At 34.1% G+C, this 20097-nt stretch overlaps 1 protein-coding gene across 2 annotated transcripts in view; it reads right to left on the bottom strand.

Annotated features, from left to right (window-relative positions):
* Positions 1–1120: 1120 nt before the first annotated feature.
* Positions 1121–20097, bottom strand: part of GABRB1 (gamma-aminobutyric acid type A receptor subunit beta1) — a 229613-nt gene continuing 210636 nt past the window's right edge. For both annotated transcript variants that reach the window (XM_072406261.1, XM_072406260.1), the window contains one exon: positions 1121–19483. In XM_072406261.1, coding sequence (XP_072262362.1) covers positions 19136–19483 — 348 coding nt within the window. In that variant the 3' untranslated portion in view covers positions 1121–19135. The remainder of the gene's footprint in view (positions 19484–20097) is intronic.

Genomic DNA, 20097 nt, shown 5'->3' on the forward strand with positions numbered 1-20097 from the left:
TACACTGAAAAGCAATGCCAAACTCCCTTTGTTGAAAAAGGGAAGTGCCGATGAACCCTTATGAATTACTATGCATGGATTGTGGGTACTACACCAGAAAGCATATCAGGGGAAAACAAAAGGGGGTAACAGTTTTGGCAAAGGATACAAGAGAAATAACCCTCTAGTAACATATGACAATAGCGTGCCCATGGAAGAATGGTGAAGTTTGTGGATAACAACTATTTTAATACAGTTGTGATACATGTAAATGTAAGCCAAAACAATATTTTCACAATTATTTTTGGGGCTGAATGGATGTTGGCGGTCAGAATGAGTGGAAAACTGGGAGTATAAAGGGAGTACAGCATTGGAGTTGTCAAGCCAAAGGAGGGCTCTTAGCATGTAAATGGAGCTTGTCAGGCAAGGTGATCGGAGGTGAGTGCAGAATGGTGCAGAATGTTGATGATCATAGCTGTGGGCATTGTAAATGTGAGTAGTATTGTGTTGGTAAATGGTAGTGGTAAACATTCACTGGAAGGGTAATACATGTAAACTGTGGTTATTGGAGGTGACCAGGGGTATGTAGGGCATGCAGGAAGGAGTAAGTAAAGGCAACTTTGAGTGGGGTAGCACTGACCTGTGAAGGGTGGTTAATGGAGATTGTCCATAGAGGTCAAGTTATATTGGAGTGATGAATTGAGGTGGTACAGGCTTTCTAAACAGAGGTGATCTGTGATTTAAAGGGATTAAGGGAAGTTGTTGTACAATATTTTATTTCCTGAGAAAGAGTTCATAAAAACGTTTCCTAAAACATTAAGATAAACCAATATGTATAAGATTATGTAGGGAGGTAAAAAGAGGGGCATAGAGCCCTGGCCAGCTAAGAGAATAATTAAACAATTCCAGAGGAGGCACTTACATTGGAAATAATTGAAAATTATTTATGGAAAGGAAAAACACTGCATACAAGAATTTCTGATACTTGACTTTTCTGTGTTTCTGCAAAAGTGAATTTAAAAAGGGTTTACATACTTTAAGGGACATGCACAGAGAAACTCATGCACACACACAAACAGCACTCTCGTACCCTTCTGTGCAAACACATACCATAAAAGCACTATTACACTGAATATAATGTAAAGAGAAGGAATTTTACTATATACAATTAGGTTTACATTTCATTTAGTTCTTATTTTGCTGCTCCAACAATGACTTCAAATTGCATTTTAAGGCCTTTGACGGTAAATACTTTAGCAATTCCATTGTTCTATATATCCTTGGGTTAGCTTGAACAATCTAATGTATTAACAATTAAAGAACACATAACTGGTTCCAAATACACTGTTTTGAAATAAACCGACAACAGCTTTTATGTATTACTAATCACTTTCTCCAAATTGAATTTGTATGGTTTCCGCTTGGGTAACAACACCCCCTTTATCGTCTGTCTTATTTAAATGCAAATTCTATAACATAGGGTTATTTTTGTAGCAAAATCAAGGAAACGTTTCACAGTGGGAGGAAAACACACAGACTGTATAAGTAATTACTAAAAAAAAAATGTTAGAGTGATCATGATTCTATACAAGAATTTTAAAAAGAAGCAATAGAAAGTGAAAATTTGATTCCTCAATAAAAATTTATCTACAGTTTATAGGTTCAGATCAGTAAATTGACTCATAAAATGCAGCATATTTTGTATATGAAATAGAAAATTGAACTAGAAAAGGAACCAGTCTGTCAATTCCTTGCACAACATTTAATCAGAGTTCCTTTTCTTCTTGCACAGTAAAAATAAATGAAAATTAAAAAGAAAAAAAAAAACACACAGACGTCACTTTTTTTTGTACACAATCAACAGTAAGATAAAGTCATACAAAATGTTACCCTGTTTTCTTTAAATGGTTAACATCCAACAGAACAGACAGAACAAATGCAAGTGAGTAATACATGTTAGACATATAAATACTGTAAATTATTCATTGAAAAATAATCTTTCCTGTGGATGAATGAGATTTGTCAAGGCAAAGGAGATAAACCAAAATAGGTACATAAAAAGAATACTTTTTGATAGTGTCATTGTGAAAATTTGAGGCTCATATTTTTAACCAATTTCCTGAGTTACTTTTTAGACAAGATACTACATGATGCTGTAAGCGTACTCAGTAAATGTAAAATATAATTTCTAGACATCAGCTTCAAAGCTGGAAACTGTTGCAACATAGCAAAATCATTTTTTTTGCATGCTATCCACAGGTGTGTAGAAATATTTTCAGATGATGTATTATTAGATTTAAGGCAAACCTGTGCTGGCTTTAAGCACTTTAATTCAGTTGCTTTTGGATGAAAGTTTGCCCGGTAAAAAACTCAGCACAGCTGCAGTTTAAATTGCATTGTAAAAAAAACTTAAACCAATATTGGTAATTATTCTTTTATCTGACTTATAAAAGAAATAAAGATCATTTTTACATGGAAATTTTTTTTCAATATTATATGAAACCATTTCATTCTTTTATATGAACTTAAAGGAAACTTGAGATATATTACCAAAGCCAAGAATTAATACTGTATTAGAATGCTTTATTGTGTCAAATTATTGTTAATAAATGATAGTTTCCAGGAGAGTTGCTAGCCTGTAACAATTCCAAACAAATTGTGGATTCCACTTGCAGATTTTTACAGTTTAGGTTAAGAACAATGTTTGAATTTACACTACTAGGTTGGATCATTTTTTTTTGTAATGTAGCACAATGCGGCACATGGTTGCATATGTTAAAAAATGTATAGCTGAAGTATGAGAGCCATTGTTTCTCCAGGTCTTGATGCCATGTAGTCATGTGTTTAGTTCTGTATTTCTAGGTGATGTGGGTCAAATTAAAACATAGAATTATTTTTAGTCTTGAATATATATCTGGGCTTGCACAGATGTATTCATTTTTAAAGCAAACTCCATTTTTTATTTTAAAATAATGGCTAAAACCCCAGTTCAGATTTTTTTACTGTCCATATTTTTGATGGTAAAGATCTTTCTGTGGCAATGACAGTGGTGACAGAGAAAGGCTGGGTACACTCGTGCAATATATGTCGTTGGAAAGGATCTTTCGTGATCCATTCCAACGACTAAGGATTGCACGATGCATGGACGAGTGTTGTACATAGAGCATCGTTGTGCTCTCTGGAGAGGGGAGGGGGAGAACGACAGAGCGGCACCCCGCTGTGCACTCTCCCCCTTCGCTTCTATTAGGATTGTCCATCGTCCCTGGATCCACCAGGACAGTCATTTGGACGATGGACAACAGGCAGTGTACACACGCCAGATTCTCGTCCGATATCGGCTCTGAGACAAAAAGAAAGTGATGGGATTATCCCCAGTGTGGACACAGACATGGCCTTTACTGCTGTCTGAATCTGTATTGGAAAGATTGCCTTTTACATCTTGTGCCTGAAACCATTACCTCCATTACAATATCCACATACTGATTTACTAAGGACTACATGTATTCATCATTTAAATTTTATTATTTTGTTGTTTTAAAGAACGACAGACTGAGATGTGATACACAGTGATAGCCATAGATTGTAAGAATGACATACATTGATTGATATATATTGGAATGGACAAACTCAGACCAACAGAAATGGATGAAAGTTGACTTGGATGTTCAAACACACTATGATATACATACTAGATATTCATACTTAGTTATATTACAGAAGACCTAGCAATTCACACAAAAGTGTCAGGCAGGATTAAGGTTGGGGCTCTGTGTCTTTTTTTTCCGGCAAAATCATGCTCAAGGCATTTTCCTATTGAACATCACTCTAATATAATATTAGCTGTAGATATAGTAATTATAGAAGGAGTTCCCTGACAACTTGAAAGTTTTTCAAAGGGGTTCCCCATGTTTAGGTCAAGAAACACTGTTCTAAGGCATTGGAACTCATGCAAAGGAATGCTTTGGCCACGTTTGTCAAATATTAAATCAATTTTTCAATCAGACAAATATTTTGACATAATAAATTACCCTTCTCTGGAAGCTCCTGAACTTGAACACCTGAAGCCTCAAAAGTCAAACAACATCTTTCCCCTTGTAGTATTTGTAAATGTAATTTTTTGACATTATTGTTGAGTTATGGCACAGATAGAAAGATTAATAGAAGTAATAGGAATAGACGTAATATGGATTTGTTAGTCTGTCATTAAGCTAAAAGATTGGTCTATTTAAAGCACAACTAAACTAGAAACAAAAAAATGACACTTACCTTTAATACCACAGGTCCCTCGATGGAGCGGGTTCTTCCCACAATCTGGTCCCATGTCGTCCTACATGCAAGATTGGGTTATGTAGCCATCTCTTTCCCCTAGGAGAAAAAATGCCCCTTCTACGCATGCCCGATACTAGGGAATGCACAGAAGGAGCAGCCAGAGCCTCCCAAGATGCGTAACCTAGGTATCCCAGATGTCTCTGCACTCCCATTAAGCCTAGATCGCCGCTGGTGTTGCACTTAAAAAAAAACAAAAAAAACAACATTTTTACCTTACATAGAAGGGTTGTCTACCCTTCTATGTAAAGTAAAAATGTTGAGTTTAGGTATGCTTTAAGGCCTCGTAATAACCATAAAACCAAAATATCCCAATTCTTCATAGATGCCTGGTTCCCAGCTGTATGCTATGGTTCCTTTTGCAAATTTCCATCTTCGTATAAGACACAGTAGTGATATAGGGCTAAGTGGAAGGAACCACAACATGCAACATGGGACCCAATAAAATGACACTCTCAGAACTGTTTAAGATAGAAGTCTTTGTACAGATCTCCTAAACAGATCAAAGTTTGCATGAATTGGTTCCAGGATAGGGAAGTATACACCCTCACCTTTAATGTTCTTTTTTTTAAAAATGTAACAGGAATCTTTTTCTGCAGAACACCTAAACTCAAAATTTGGAGGCATGTCATATATTGTTATCAATGCTTAATAGATATTTAAAAGTCATTGAAATCAATTAGGGTAATATGATTTTAAAACATTATATTCTAGCAGTAACTATCTGCTTATAAAACAGCTTTTGGTTCCGCTCTCTCCTCCTTGCCTTAAAATCAAATTACAAATTCATTTAACTGCATTAGGGCACTCGTGAATGCATTTTCTAGTGAGACAGATCCCCTGGGAAAGCGGCAAATGACAATTATTTAATTATTTTCATCTTTATAGAATATATATATATATATATATATTTATAAAAGCTCCATACGCTATAATTTAAAATTTCATAATAAAAAGAATATTTTGAAATAAAAAGAATCATAAACTGTTGTAATGATGATGCATGATGTAATCCTGCAGAGTATAAGAAGAATTGCAAACAGGAATGCAGTAAGGAAAGAAGAAAAAATGGAGAAATGGATGGGTAATTTATGAGTATATAAAGGCAACATTTTATGTTTTGGATAGAGTGTAGAAGTTATAGACCCTTTGCCTAAATTACTGCAGTCTTTTTCTCTTTTCCCCCACTGGTCATATTCATCCCTCTGTTCTCTTTATTATTTGTTTCCAAAATATACTTGTCATTTTTCAAAAGATGTTCTAGTTGACTTTTTTTTATCTGGCTTCAGTATTATTGAGTCTAGACAAGCATGTAGCAAATAAAAACTGGGGAATGGCAAATTCAGATTTGGACGTTATTCCCATTTAGGTTGTTCCTATATAGATATGGATTTTACAGTAATTAATAATGAACATCCTTTGAGGAAAACACAGTGTTCCTCATCCCTGTATTGCCCTAATGATAAGAGTAGCAAAATAAATCATATTTATGTCAAACAGGCAAAAGATGGTTTCTTTTTCTTGGCTTGTTTTCCAGTGCCATTGTGCATAAAAGACGTAAATGGAAACAAAACTTCTCCTGTTAAATGAGGATAACAACTGGGTGGAAGATTATGTATATAATGATTGTCTTACATGCTATTTTTTTTAATGCAGCTATAGGTTTATACCAAAACCCCTGTATGTGTCCCCCATCCTCCATAACTAGTGTTAAAAAACAGACATCTGATACTGTGCGGTCAATCTTTGTACTGTCTGATTTTAAGCGGTGCTGAGCAGTGTTTGCTTTCAATTTTCTTCCCATCACCTTTGCTCCAGTGTTCAAGGGCATCACAGAGTTCCATAGTGACAAGTGAGAGCATCTCCCTGTTGTACTCACATATTAAATGATAGTTAGCTGTAGACTGAACTAGAAAGGTCACTTTTATTTTTTTTAAAAGGAATAAATATTTCAGCTATATTTTTTTATCAATGTTTTGTCTAAAATGGAGAAATCCTTTACGAACAATATATCCTGCTTTGTAGATTGAGTCCAAGATGTGGTGAAGAAACAGATCCGTAGTCAACGCTTACAACCTAGACTGTGGTCATTTCTATGGAAATTTTTTAAAAAAGAAATAGGTTTTTCAATTCATGTATTTTTAGCTAAATCCAGTAACTGTACCAAATGTTTTTTGTTGCCGTTCAATAAACAAAGTTGAACCTAGGTGCTCATTACAAAAATGTTTATGGAGAATCCCATATAGTTTGTTCAATGCTTTGTTATGTTTGTTGTTCCTCAGGTACTTGGTAAATATAGAGTTCAGCTTTAATTGCAACTTCAAACTAAACCAATAAAAAGTCAAATTGTGAGATGCTCAACATGCTAGGGATGAGAAAAAGCCTCTTAATGGAAATGTTTGAGAATGTTAGCCATGAGCATTTGAAGTTAATTGCAAATTGCCTGAAAATTACATTGTCCTCAAAAATGCAGAGCAGAGTTGGGAAATTCTTGAGAACTTTTCCCTTAAAAAATTAATTCAAAAAAGCATGTGATTTTTCTGTAAATCAAAGTTAAGTTTATGACTGGCTTACATTGGTTAGGTAGCGGCTCTTATTTTTTATCGGTGCACTAGGTGGTGGTGTTTATATGTTGCACAATGATTATTATAATACTAGAATTATTCATGAACTGCGTAAATTGTGTTACAATGAGTAAATTAGATGTAAATCTACTCACTAGAGATATATTTTTACAAGTCCCCCTGATAACCATGTTCATTGACTTTACTTTTACTTATCACTAGCACTGGCTATTACATTTTTGAGAGGGGCTAAATGCAGAAATCAAGGCACTGCATATCTGGTAACCCCCCCCCCCCCAACTTGTTGGCCATAAAGCCTCATTCTTTTTCCTTATATAAAGGTTGGGGACTGCTGTTGTAGAAAAAGCAGACCTTGTAGAGAGGTTAAAAAGAAGCAGTTGGAGCAGCAAACCGCCCTGAGATACTTGAAAGGGATTTCAATTGTCTTAACCAATCCTTTTCATTTTAGTGCTAACCTGGGGTTTTAGGCAGCTGAGGACTGGATGACGCTTGTGAACGGTAGCGGTACCACTGGAAAAATACAACAGTCTGAAAAAGTTTAAATTGAAATCTGGATCCTGCAATAACTTGTACTCTCATTGTTTAATATTTGAAAGGAAAAAACAGATATATAGATTTATAGACAAAACAGAAAATTGCTTGAGGTCTTTAAAGTAAAAGCTGATTTTGAGAGCAAATCACTGTACTGTGTTCAGTGCCTTAGAAACAGTTTATGTACACACATATGGCTTTCACTGTGAACCACCCCTTCTTCTTTTTTTTTTTTACTGAGTAACAATTCTTACAGCCATTGCAGTATCTAAATTGTAAAGTAACAAAATAGTTGGGTTATAAATCGGCATTTCAAGAATATTATGTTTCAGCCTGTTTCATTAGTTAAAGCAGTTTTAATTTTTCTTATATATATATATATTTACAGTAATAATAGACAAAGTTGTTTAAAATCTTGGAACAACCCAAATATAACAACAGTTCAGTGAAATATGTACAGAATTTACAGATATGTTTACACTTTTGACTGCTCGGTCAACAGCCCAACAATGCCTCAGTCCGCAATTATCAGGTTCCTCTGGCAATTTTGAGGTTAATACACAGAAACAGAACACAGAGCATTTTTTTTTCCCTTTTTTTAAAAGAATTCCTGACCTGTTACAAAGTTTTGGCAAGCTTACAATCCATTAGATGAACATTCTCCATTAAATGATTTAACATTTTAAGACGTAACAGATTTTTACAAAGAAAATCAATTTGGTATAATGACCTCCGAGTCAGAAAACAGCTACTTTATAGGAAGCCTGGAAATATACACAGGATTTCCGTTTTGTTCTTTCAAAAGTTATGTCACCCCCTATAAAGGCCTATTTAAAATTTGTCTTTGTGTCTAGTAAGCCTGCTTTGGCGTGGCAGAGGTTGGTTTATCATAGGATGATGATGGCACTGATAAATTATTTCTGTCCTTTAAGAATGATAGGCCACTGCAATCTCTTTCCCCACTTATCAACAAAACATTAAAACCTTTGTTACTTTTTCCATAGAAAAAAAAGATTTTTTCAAATGCAGAAATGAAAACAATGACTTCTGATAAATAAATGTACCGCATCTGTACAAAGCCTAATGGTAGGAAAGGGATGCTTGGACTGGATACAATGCTCCGGGTATCAGACCATGACAACAGCACAATTATTATCTTTTAGATTTTTTTTTTGTTTTTTGTTTTTTAATTATTGTACAAGCTATGGAAATTGATGATTATACCACATATTAAACAAGAAAACATTAGATCCTCAAATCCTTATTTAAACAGTGTCTACAGATTAAAGTGATATGCCTTGTGAGATCACAACGAAAAGTTTCCTTTTTAATAATTTATATATCAAATATTGAGAACTGTAATAGTGAACCGTGGAAAAAGTAAGTAAATATTCAGCCTCAGAAACTTGCATTACTTCAATTTTATGAAATAATTTCAAGGTGTTTTTCATATTTTCTCATCGGCCTCTGATATCAACCCCCCCCCCCATAACATTTCAATGGGATTCAAATTTAGGCTTTGGCTAGGCCAGTCCATAACCTTCAATTTTCACTTTGAGGCATTCCTTGGTGGATTTGCTAATTTGCTTCAGATCATTATCATTGTAAAAGATCCATTTCTACTTTTGGATAGATGACCTCACATTCTAACACTTATAAGACACAGAGCAAAGTAACCCTGAACCATAACATTTCCATTCTCATGCCTACAGTTGGAAATAGGTTCTCTTGAAATCACATCTTCAGTTCATCATCATCATCATCAGAATGCCATTTGCCTATTTTTACATTCAAAGGCAAGCTATAGTCTTGCTTTAGATTTTTTTTAGACAGAAATTGCTTTTTTGGTATACCTTCCATGCACGTTTAATTGGTACAATATATTTTCGATATTGTAGATGCATAAACTTGTGCACAAAACGTTACCTGCAGATCCCACAATACAATTTCGTTTTTTTAGCCTCAAATAATCAGGTCAGTCCTAGACAATTTACATTTTTTTTTAAATCTACACCATGTAGATTACTTTACTTACAGTGAAATGGTTTATTTTACGGTATTTGTTGATCTTTTTCAATCCATTGCTAGGCTTAACACACTCATAACCTTCTCTTTGAGGGCCTTTGAGGGCTGTTTTAAGTTAACATGCACAATATTAGCATGGGACCCATTTAACTAAGACAGATTTCACGGATTTTATGAATTTTAGTAAGCAATGAGACATGTGGGGTATACTTATTTTTTCCCATGTGACAAATATTTTTTTTTTTTATAATTTAGAATATAAAAAATTATACATCATGTCATGATTTTTGTGTCATTTGTTGAAATATATCACTTTGATCCATATGCACTCTTTAAATTAGGATCTAGTGCTTGGATATTGAAAATGTCAACAGTTTTCTTGGGGTTGGAGGGCTGCTTTTCTTTTAAATTCTTTTTAACTAGGTCTGCAAGAGCTATCCTATCTCTGCATTTTCTGAATTTCCATTTTTGAAATTCTTCCCTACTTCCTTTGTTAAATACATATGGCAGGCTTAGCACATCACACAAGAGACGTTGATTACAGTGTAATATACTTCTAATGATATGCTAACAACAAACATGTCTACTGTAACTGTGGCCAAACAATTCTATCTTTGATCCATCCACTTTACAAGTGACCCAATGCAAATAATTCTTACAAATACCAATCACAGAATTAATGGGCCTCCCTGATGATGTTCAATTTCTAATATGATTGAGGAATTTATACCTTTACATTACCTTGTCACCCTGGAAAGATCATATTACTGTTATCTTGGAACTTTTCAAATTTAAAAGGGTAGATTTTGTGTTTTTTTTTTTTAGTTTTTAGAGATAGGGGCTTTAGGTATTAGCCATTCACAAATCAGAAATTTCCCGTTTTAGTCTATGATATGCCCTTTATCTAATTCATGACAATGTTTTTATTCAGAGGTGAAAATGGTTTATTTTTATCATTTAACATAAAAGTGAATGATTCTACTTTTTCTATAGTGGAAACCACTACAGAGAGTAGCACTCGGTATGCAAAATATATAGGCTATATATTAATATAGAGAGCATAGAAAAATATATAATTGTATATTTATCTGAACTAATTCTAGATAATTACTTGATATATTAAGTTGGTAATTGATCACCGATTGATGTCTTGCTGCTTCTAAATCTGAAGACATTTTTTTCAAAGCTGTAAAAAAATTGGCCAGACATATAGGCTATAGTTAACTAAAGTGAGTGAGTATATTACAACATTTTCTAGGATTGCAGACTGGGACCCAGATAGTGGAGTAAGGTACTAATATAGAATAAAGTGTGGTGGTGGGGGAAGATATAATGCAGTTTTCATCAAGTCAAATGTGAAGACACTGTAATCCAAACTTCTCAATCTGAGCTTCTTTCAGTAAGACCTATACGGAGCTAGATGCAAACCTAACTTCAGCAGTGATGGCCATGTTCCAATGCAGGTCAGAAATGCTTGCTCCTGACTTGACTCTGATATGGAAAATTAATGTAGAATTACAGGGTTGTCTCAACTTTGACTCCAGGGCTATAATGGCAAGTAAAAAAAGCCTATTTGATCTTTAAATAATATAACCATTGCATGGTATGATTTCATTTATAAAATAGCTTTCATTGAGTAAACTTAATCTCCTTTCCCATTCTAAAGTTGTTTTTCAGCACAGGCCATTTTTAGTGGAAGTGCATCAGTGTTGTTCTTTGCTTACACATCATGTCTTTTCATAGCAGTCAGTAAAACAACTGGTAGATTGTCATCGTCTGATGTTGTAATGCTGTTACATGATAATGCTGTACACTGAGGCGTATTAATGCCATCAGTACTGTAGTCAAAACAGCACCGAGCACACAAATCCTATAATGATTTGTTGTAGAAAACCCACTGATATGTCTAAGTGGGGTAAAGTTGAACAAATACCAAGGTCTCACTAGCATGATTTTCCTTAAGGCAAATGGATATTTTTCAACTGTTCCGTCTATTGATTAATATCAAGTGGATGCATACTGAACAAGGGTAAAGTTATAAACAAATGGACAGTCAACCCAATGTACATTATACTTGTATACATTATACATTTCCAATAACATTCCAATAAAAAACATTTATGATACAGAGTTATCTTTTGCAAATGTCTACCATGTTATTTTTTCTTTCCTCAGAAAAACCCCATCCCACAAGACACCTTATTTATATTTAATTCTTACTGCTTCCGAAATATGAATTTGTGCTATTTAGGTTGTTTTATATTTTTCATTTTAAAGCCTAACTGAAACTTTACACTTTTTATCTCTATATAGCCCTGTATACATGAATAAGGATTTGTGACTGACCTATTTGTGCATGGCAGTGCTGTAAAAAAATACCCTTCTCTTTCAGTGAAAATGGTGTTTTCTGTCTTTCCACTGCAGTGATCACTACTGGCACAGTTGGGTGGCAGTTACACCTTTTACAAGTTTTCACACAGGCATGGCACACAGTGCAGTCATTGTTACCCAAATTGTAAATTAAACAATGTTTGAGAACTAATGTACTAATGCTAGATTTTTACTAAATACAAATACAAATGATCATCATGGATTGAACACATTATATATACTTATTACCTTTAATACTTGCAATACAGACAAATTTCTTTATTATGATTTTTGACAAAATGTGATTCTGAATACACTTTTTAACTAACATTGCTATAGTTTTGATTATTTGTGTAGTTATAAAGAAATGGTATACTGTTATTCCTGGCATAAGGCTAGCTATTACTGGTTTGTAAATTTGGCCCATGTATGCATTGTTTGAATGGAATTGGCCATTTAACTACAAGCAGGTATAAAAAGACCCATATGTGCAATTCTGCTGTGTGTTTGTTCAAAAATGTATTTTAAAATAGTATAATATGTAATTTATATACTGTATTAGACAACTGTAATGTCCTCCAAAGAAGGAGCCTGAGATAAGAGCTGGTGGCACTGTAACCATATCAGACTCCATTTTACATTCTTGTAATCTCATACAGAGAGCTGGCTGATAGAAGAGAATTAAGATTTCATTAGTACACTCCTGTTTCTTTATTACATTCAAACAAAACCTCAATTTTACCTTTTCAAATTTAACCAGTCAATTTTCTCCTTGTCCCAACCAGTCATTGATGAGCAACCACAGTTCTAATTCCCCTTCCTATCATAGTCTACATTCTTCATCAGTGGCAAACGTAGCCAGCTGTGGACCCCTATGCAGAACTGGCTTAGGGCCCCTGTGAGGAGGGTCCATGCCCTTGTGCAGTGGCACATTTTGCACCTCCCTATGTCCCCCCTGTTGCTCACCTCAATGATTTTAAGGTTACGTTTGGGAGGGTCCTCTCCTTCCCCTGTGTCATAGTTTGTATTGAATTTCTAGATTGGTTTGTAACTTGAACAACCTGTTATTTATTGAACAGTGCTGTGTTATAGGTTGGCTCAATAAAATTAAAAGATAATAACAAAATAATATTAGTACAACCAATAGGAAGTGGGTTGAATGATGCTGGCTATCAGACTAGGACAACTAGCAGCAAGAACAAAAATGGCTATGGGGAAATATGAGGACTAAAGTTAGGCAGAAAATGCTGGCTTTGTTTTTTTTAATCTTTTAATTCATATATTGGTAATTTTGGCAAGTGTTCTGCTTAACCATAAAAAAATTGTTTGATATAAAAGCACTTAGATCAATAAATATTTAGTTAGTTAAATATGACCAACTACTATCAGATATTGAATGACCTGTATAAATGGGAACCTTTACAGGCAGCTGTTAGTGTCCTTGCTCAAATGCCTGGCTATTCTTAGTACAAGAACTTTCTTGCTGTAACATAACACATCCTAATGCCTCCCATACATTCTTAATGACCAATGATTTGGCCCATCATAGTGAAAATCAGAAATTATTTGTGGCAAACAGGACAATTATCCAGTGCTAACACACTAACAGGAAATGTGTGAATTATCTTAAATTTATACAAAGGGGAAATCTCCAGCTGCTGAGATATGTAAACCTGGAGAATGGCCGTTTTAAAAAATGCATTTAAAATGTATATTTATCTGCATATAGTTGTGCCTTTTATTAAATGTATTAGTACCTTTTTAGTTAGGTATATATGAAATATTTCAACCAGCAATATTTTTGCAGTGTTTTAGGTATATTAACAGGTGCTGCATAACCTGGTGTTATTTGATCTAAGACAACTTTGGGCTGGCTACCTCCAACCCCATTCCCTGACTGCTCATATGCAGATGTATGGCTTTTAAAATGGAAAACGACAGTCAAAAGGTGTCAAGAGTCAGTGTTGGGCTTTCTTATTAGGAAACCTAGCATGCTGTACTAAAAATAATATAGAGCACCCTGTATTAAATTAATATTTATGATATATAAAGTTTATAAACATTTAGAAAACAAATCGTTTTCAGGAAATGCTGTGTTTCCTGTGAAATCTTAACCTCTCCAGTACTATCAGAATAGGATTTAGAAATTACTCATAAACCTAAAATGTTAACTACTTGTTAGAGCCTCAGAGAGAAGATTCTGCTCTAAAGTTTCAAGAAATGAACTATGTTTCCATAGTTGAGCTAGCTGCTTGCCCATATGCAGAAAAAATGTAAAAACATGCAGTCTTGGTTTTATTGAGTGACAATTTACTACATGAAATTTACACTTTTTAAAGTTCAGTAATCTACATGTAAAATAGGGAACCTATTTGTGAATCCATATGAAAAAGTAGTCTAACTTTACCTAGCCTGCTACTCAAAGGTACACCTGGTAGTAAAGGAGCTGAAGTAGAAGATAAATTCAAAATACTGGGGTATAATATAAACTCAGTTTAGGAAAAACATTGAGATAACAATTTTAAACAAATAAATAATGAACCTAGCTCCTTGTAAGACTTTGCTTTTCAGGTACATACAGTAGATCTCTATAAATAACTTTACAAATTTCACAATTTGTGGTCATAATGGCTTCTGTTTTTAATTCTAAAATATGTACTACATCATTTTTATATATGTTTCTGCAATTCACCAAAAGTTTTTTTTAAAACATTCTTTTAGTTGACTTTATTGTGATGTTCAAAAATATAATTATGCCTTCAACTACATTAAGGGTTTAAGCTGTATTTTTATCATACAGGTGCAATACTGTTGTATAAGGCACTTTATTAGCCAAGGATTACTATAGTCAGGATCAGTTATATTTGTAATTATTCTAAATGTTTTCATTGCCATCAGGGGAACAACTGTGTCAGAATGACACAGAGGAACTGTTTGAGAACACTTCAGACTTGTTTTCTGCAGGTATCTAGTCTATATCTAATAATAATAATTACTGCAAATACATTCCTATTGAACAAAAAAAAATCACATATCTTCTACGTTGTCTAAGTGGTAGACAGGAAGTTTTAACACCAACATCATTAATAGTAAAGGTATTGGCACTTATGTGTAGTAACAAGTTGAAACTCCTTTACTGACAATAACCCTAACCAAACTTGTTCTGTAGTTTCTGGGAAATCCTAATTCGCATTTATTATGTTTATTGGTCCATTTTTAGAAATGTGCTCAACTTAATTGTGGAAAGTTTTGCTTGTTTTCCATATGCATTTAAGGATTTCACCTGGAAGCTCCAATTTCCTCTCACAATTTAAAACATACCAAGCAGGTTAATTGTCTTACCCCCAAATTGCCCTTAGTATGTCTTTGGGTGGGATAGATTGTAAGCTCCCATGGACAGGCAATGGATGATGTGAATGCATACATGTGTATATATATATATATATATATATATATATATATATTTACACATATTTATGCTATTAAATCCTATATATTGATGTTACATAAATAGATCAGATAATGAACAACCTGTATTGGATAATGCCAAAACATTCCAATGGAACAGAAGTCAAAACCACAATTTGTGTATTTCAAAATACAGAACTTCTTCTGCATGATCCATTCATTTGCTTATTTACTCATGTGTGTTTGATCATTGTCATGTTGCATTACCCAACTTCTTTTCAGATTTAGATTGTAGACAAATGCCCTGACATTATGCTGCTGAATTTTCTGGGACAGCTTGGGATTCACTGGTCCCTCAGTGGCTACAAGCTGTCCAGACCCTGAGGCAGCAAAGCAGCCTTGAATTTCTCTGCTCTATTCGTCAAAGTTGGGATGAGGTTTTGGTGTTGATAGGCAGTGTGTTTCTGTTTTATTTTTCTGAACATAATGCTGTCTACATTCACTGACATATTCAACTTAAGTTCAATGCCATAGAATATCTGTTGGATTTTAATCAAAACTGTGCAGCAATGTTTTTATTAAGCATTTTTTATTTTTGTCAACTTGTCAAATAAAGTAATTGTTGCCTGTAATTGTATAACTGTAGCTTCTAACTATAAACTTTAGGACTGAGTGTCACTGCCAAGATTTTTAGTCCCATACAGAGTAAAAATTGCTCTGAATGACTTGTTTAATGCTGCTAGGGTGTGGACCGGCGCAAAGATTTTTAGAAATCATTTTGTACCCCCCATTATTTTGTACTTTTTACAGGTGTTACCAGCAAGTGAACAAGATTGTTTTGTTTTTTTAAAGAACATCATGTCTGGAGATGGTCAATGAGATTCAGAAAATTCAACTTTTTTGCTAATCACAAGCAAATTTAATGGTAATGACACTGATCTGAAACTGAGCCAATTAAACTTTCCAAGTATGGTCATTGGTTGGCACAGTCAAATTTTCTGCATTTCATTGACCATCTCAAGTCATGTCTACTAAAACCTGGACACTTTACTCATTGACTGGCACATGTGACTTCAATTATTTTTCTTAAGAGATTGAAACTATCTAAGCAAATATATGTAGATTTTATGTGTGTTGTTTACTAGCAACTCCAAACCAGCTGTAATTTCAGAAAACTGGTTTTCCTGATGGAATCCTGGGATTCAGTAATGGAAGGTTCTAGTACTAAGTCTAAGATCTAAACATTTCTGCTCTGTAGCATTATACAACCGTTATGCTTTTTGGTTACAGGCAATTTCCTGTGATGTCATCTCTGACCAATCTAATTACCTGTTTTATGAAATAACAGATCACAGTGCTTTTTTTCCTGCACATACCAGCACATAAAGTAATCTACAACTATTTAAAAAATCTCTCCGGTCAACCCCCCCCTACTTTTTACATCCTATTTAATAATTTATAATAATAAACATTATACTTACTCAATAACAATTTGTAGCATTGCAGTCACATTATTATCTAGGTGTCATGTTCGTGACTACCTGTGCACATTTTTCCTGTACAAACGACATTCATTCAACAATTAAGTTGGCAGCTGATAAAAATGTAGAAAATGATGTCAAGAAGGAATATAATCGAAAAAAAAAGTTGAAAATACTTTAAAAAAATGTTAAAAAAATGTATGGCATAATTGTACAGTAATTTAAAGTGGGAAAATTGTCCACTAATTATTTGTCCTTTCATTGTATTTACTATTCTGGAAAAATTGTAAACTAATTCTAAAATTCTAAACTAATGTTTATTTTCCACTCTGCCTAAATTTGCCATACTTGTCCTTTTGTTGTATACTGCATATTTATTTAAATTCCTAATAATATTTCAAGGTGTAGTTGCCATGTCACAAATGTCGCTTGATATATGTTGTGCCAGCATTGGTTTAGTCATATGGCAAGAAGTCATACTGGAAGAATAAAGTATTCTCTATGACCCCCTATGCATTGTCTAGTTGTATCAATGTTCTTCCCCAATTGTGCTGTTTTCTATTTAAAATGAACAAGCATGAATAAATAAAATACCAATACACAAATTGTACAATAATTAGTTACTACGCTTAAATTTTAAGTATAGCACAGTTTTCTTATGGGAAAGTAGAAAGAATTTATACTTTTCAAAATTTTTTCTTAGAACTATATTCTTCTATCAACTACCAAAATTAAAATGTTGCATATTTATCCATCAATGTTATTAAAATAGCCTATTTAAATTTTCGATCATATGTTACACACATAACATGTGTTGGCAAGTTCTCATAAGATTCATTTTAAATGTCTCCTCAACACACCAAGGCAACACTTTTGTCCTGCAGTGCACCTCAATACATGGTAGTCAGTTGAGGTGCAATGCATTAGAAAAAAAGGGTTATTTTGAATGTGTCGATACAACTTTATAATTGTGATACAATCCTTAGTGAACATACAGTAAATGGATTACAATATCATGTACAGTGTATACTCAGAACATGGATTTGGCAGACAGGGCTGTTCTCTTTGGGGCACAAGCCAAATACTAAATGCATTTAAATTTTTCCTTGGTATTATTAATTGTTACGTAAATTCGCCAGCACCAATGGCATCAGCTAAACACAGAAGGGGATTTTAAAATTCCACAAAACTAATTTGGAATGGTGTAAACGGTGTAACTAAGTGATATACATAACACAAAATGTAGGTGGACAAATTAGACACATTTGGCCTTATTTATTAAAGCTCTCCAAAGCTGGAAAAAATACACTTTCATCAGTGAATGTGGGTGATCTAGCAAACCTGGAATGGATCTGGCAAAAGATTGAAAACATTTGCTAGCAAATAGCAAATTACTTTGAATAAATGCATTCCAGGTTTGCTGGATCATCCAGCTTCACTGATGAAAATGTATCTTTAATAAATGAGACCCTATTAGATTTTGATTAAATTCACAATCTACATAAATATGTTCCATGCATCAGTTTGACTTGACCATTTTAAATGTAATCCATTTCCCTTAAGGAATTTTTTTTCAAGACCTTCTTTCTTCCAGTTCATGTCAGTAATACTTTGTTATTTAGTCACTTGATAGGAATTTTATTGATGACTATTTCTCACACATTGACCCTCTACCACTAAGGGTGGATCATGGCAGTAGGAAGCCCCTAGGGCTCATTTTATAGTCTGCAAGTGTGGAAAGGGCCCTCTCACATTCCAGGCTTTGGGCCCATCTTCCACCCACAGTATCTATACAGGTCATCCTTTACGTTCTGTAGGAATGGTTATTTTTCACACACAGCATGAACAGCATGGTCTTAAAAAACAGGTCTTTTTTCTGACTGGTAAATTTTCCTATATCCCATATTTCCCACATGACAGGTATGATGTTGATGACCCATATGGCAAGGATTCACAAGACCGAGGGTGTTGATATTTAGCTGTAAACCTCATTATATCCTCAAAAGTTATTCTGTGTGTAGTAAAAATACAATGACTGGAGGTGTAAAAAAGACTTTACAGAGGAATCTATTTAAAGTACAAAATGTGAGAGAACGGTGGATTAACCTCTTGCTGCATTAGGTTGCTGGGAATTTTTGCAGCTCAGAGGTTAATGATGAAAGATGATGTGATATATTTATAAAGCTTTTTCTTACCATAATGTATTGGAGCAAGTTTTCTCTTCAATTAAGAAGACAAGAAGCTTTTCAAAAAAAGCTAAACTCTCTAAAGAACCTACAATTTGAAAATTAAATGCAGTGTGCAAACACTAAAATAATTTTTAATGGCTGAATATCTTACCTTGAATTTGCAGCACTATTGCTAATGCAGTCCCTTCAGGATCAGAAAAATAGACCTAGCATCTTCAAAAAAGTGATCTAACTGCATAAGTTAGTGTACATAATAAAGCCAATACACAACATTAAAGAAGGAAAAAGCAACAGGAAATATCATCCTTGACCACCGGTCTATGCCATTCACATCAGTCAAATCTGGAATTTTAATTTTAATCTGAGAGGCACTCCTTCTCAAGCGGCCTTTTTTGTGAACCATGTGCCTATCCAGTGTGCTTCTGCTGTACATATCTCTGTTGGGGATGGGTTTCCGATACTGAATGCTGGCACTGTCATACGAAAACATGGTAGCTCTCGGGTCAATAGTGCTGGTTAGGACTTCTGATCCGGATACTTCATTTCTTAGTTCTAGAGTTGTCAACAGAATGTTCCCATGTGCATCAACCTGCAAAATAAGAAAGTGTCTTCAAGAGGTTTCTGTGCAGATATGGCTACCAGAACTAAATGGTAAAAAAAAGATTTTCTTGGGGTTTAACATGATTTTTATAAAGTCTTAAATTTATAACTGGAAGATATTATGCAAATAAGGAAAATATATAAAGTACTGCAGATGAGTCAATGAACAGGGAAATTTCCAAAAATAGAAGGCTTTGAATATGAATCAAAAAAATCACCCAAACTTTTCAATAGGAACAAATGGCTGAAAAGAGAACTTAAACTTTAAAAGACTTACAGCAGACTAGTCTGCCATCATGCTTAATAACTTTAAAGGCCCACTGCTGATAGCCTTTGTGACAGTTATCTCCAAAGACATTGGTTAGGTAGGGTCTTTTAAGTGGCAGTTAGTCCATGTACTCAGATACAATCTTTTCCAAAAGAAAAGGTATTGGACCTTGAACTGCAGAAAAAGTCTTTCTCAAATGGGGCACACCCTAACCATACATTTTCTTGAGATTCCTGCTAAAAAGCTCCAGTAACCCTACACAGTTTAACTTTACCCTTGTAAATATATTGGGAATATATATATATTGGGAATGCTAATGCCTGGAGCAGACAAAT

Source organism: Pyxicephalus adspersus, chromosome 3 (genome assembly GCF_032062135.1).
Source record: "Pyxicephalus adspersus chromosome 3, UCB_Pads_2.0, whole genome shotgun sequence".
Taxonomy (NCBI): Eukaryota; Metazoa; Chordata; class Amphibia; order Anura; family Pyxicephalidae; genus Pyxicephalus; species Pyxicephalus adspersus.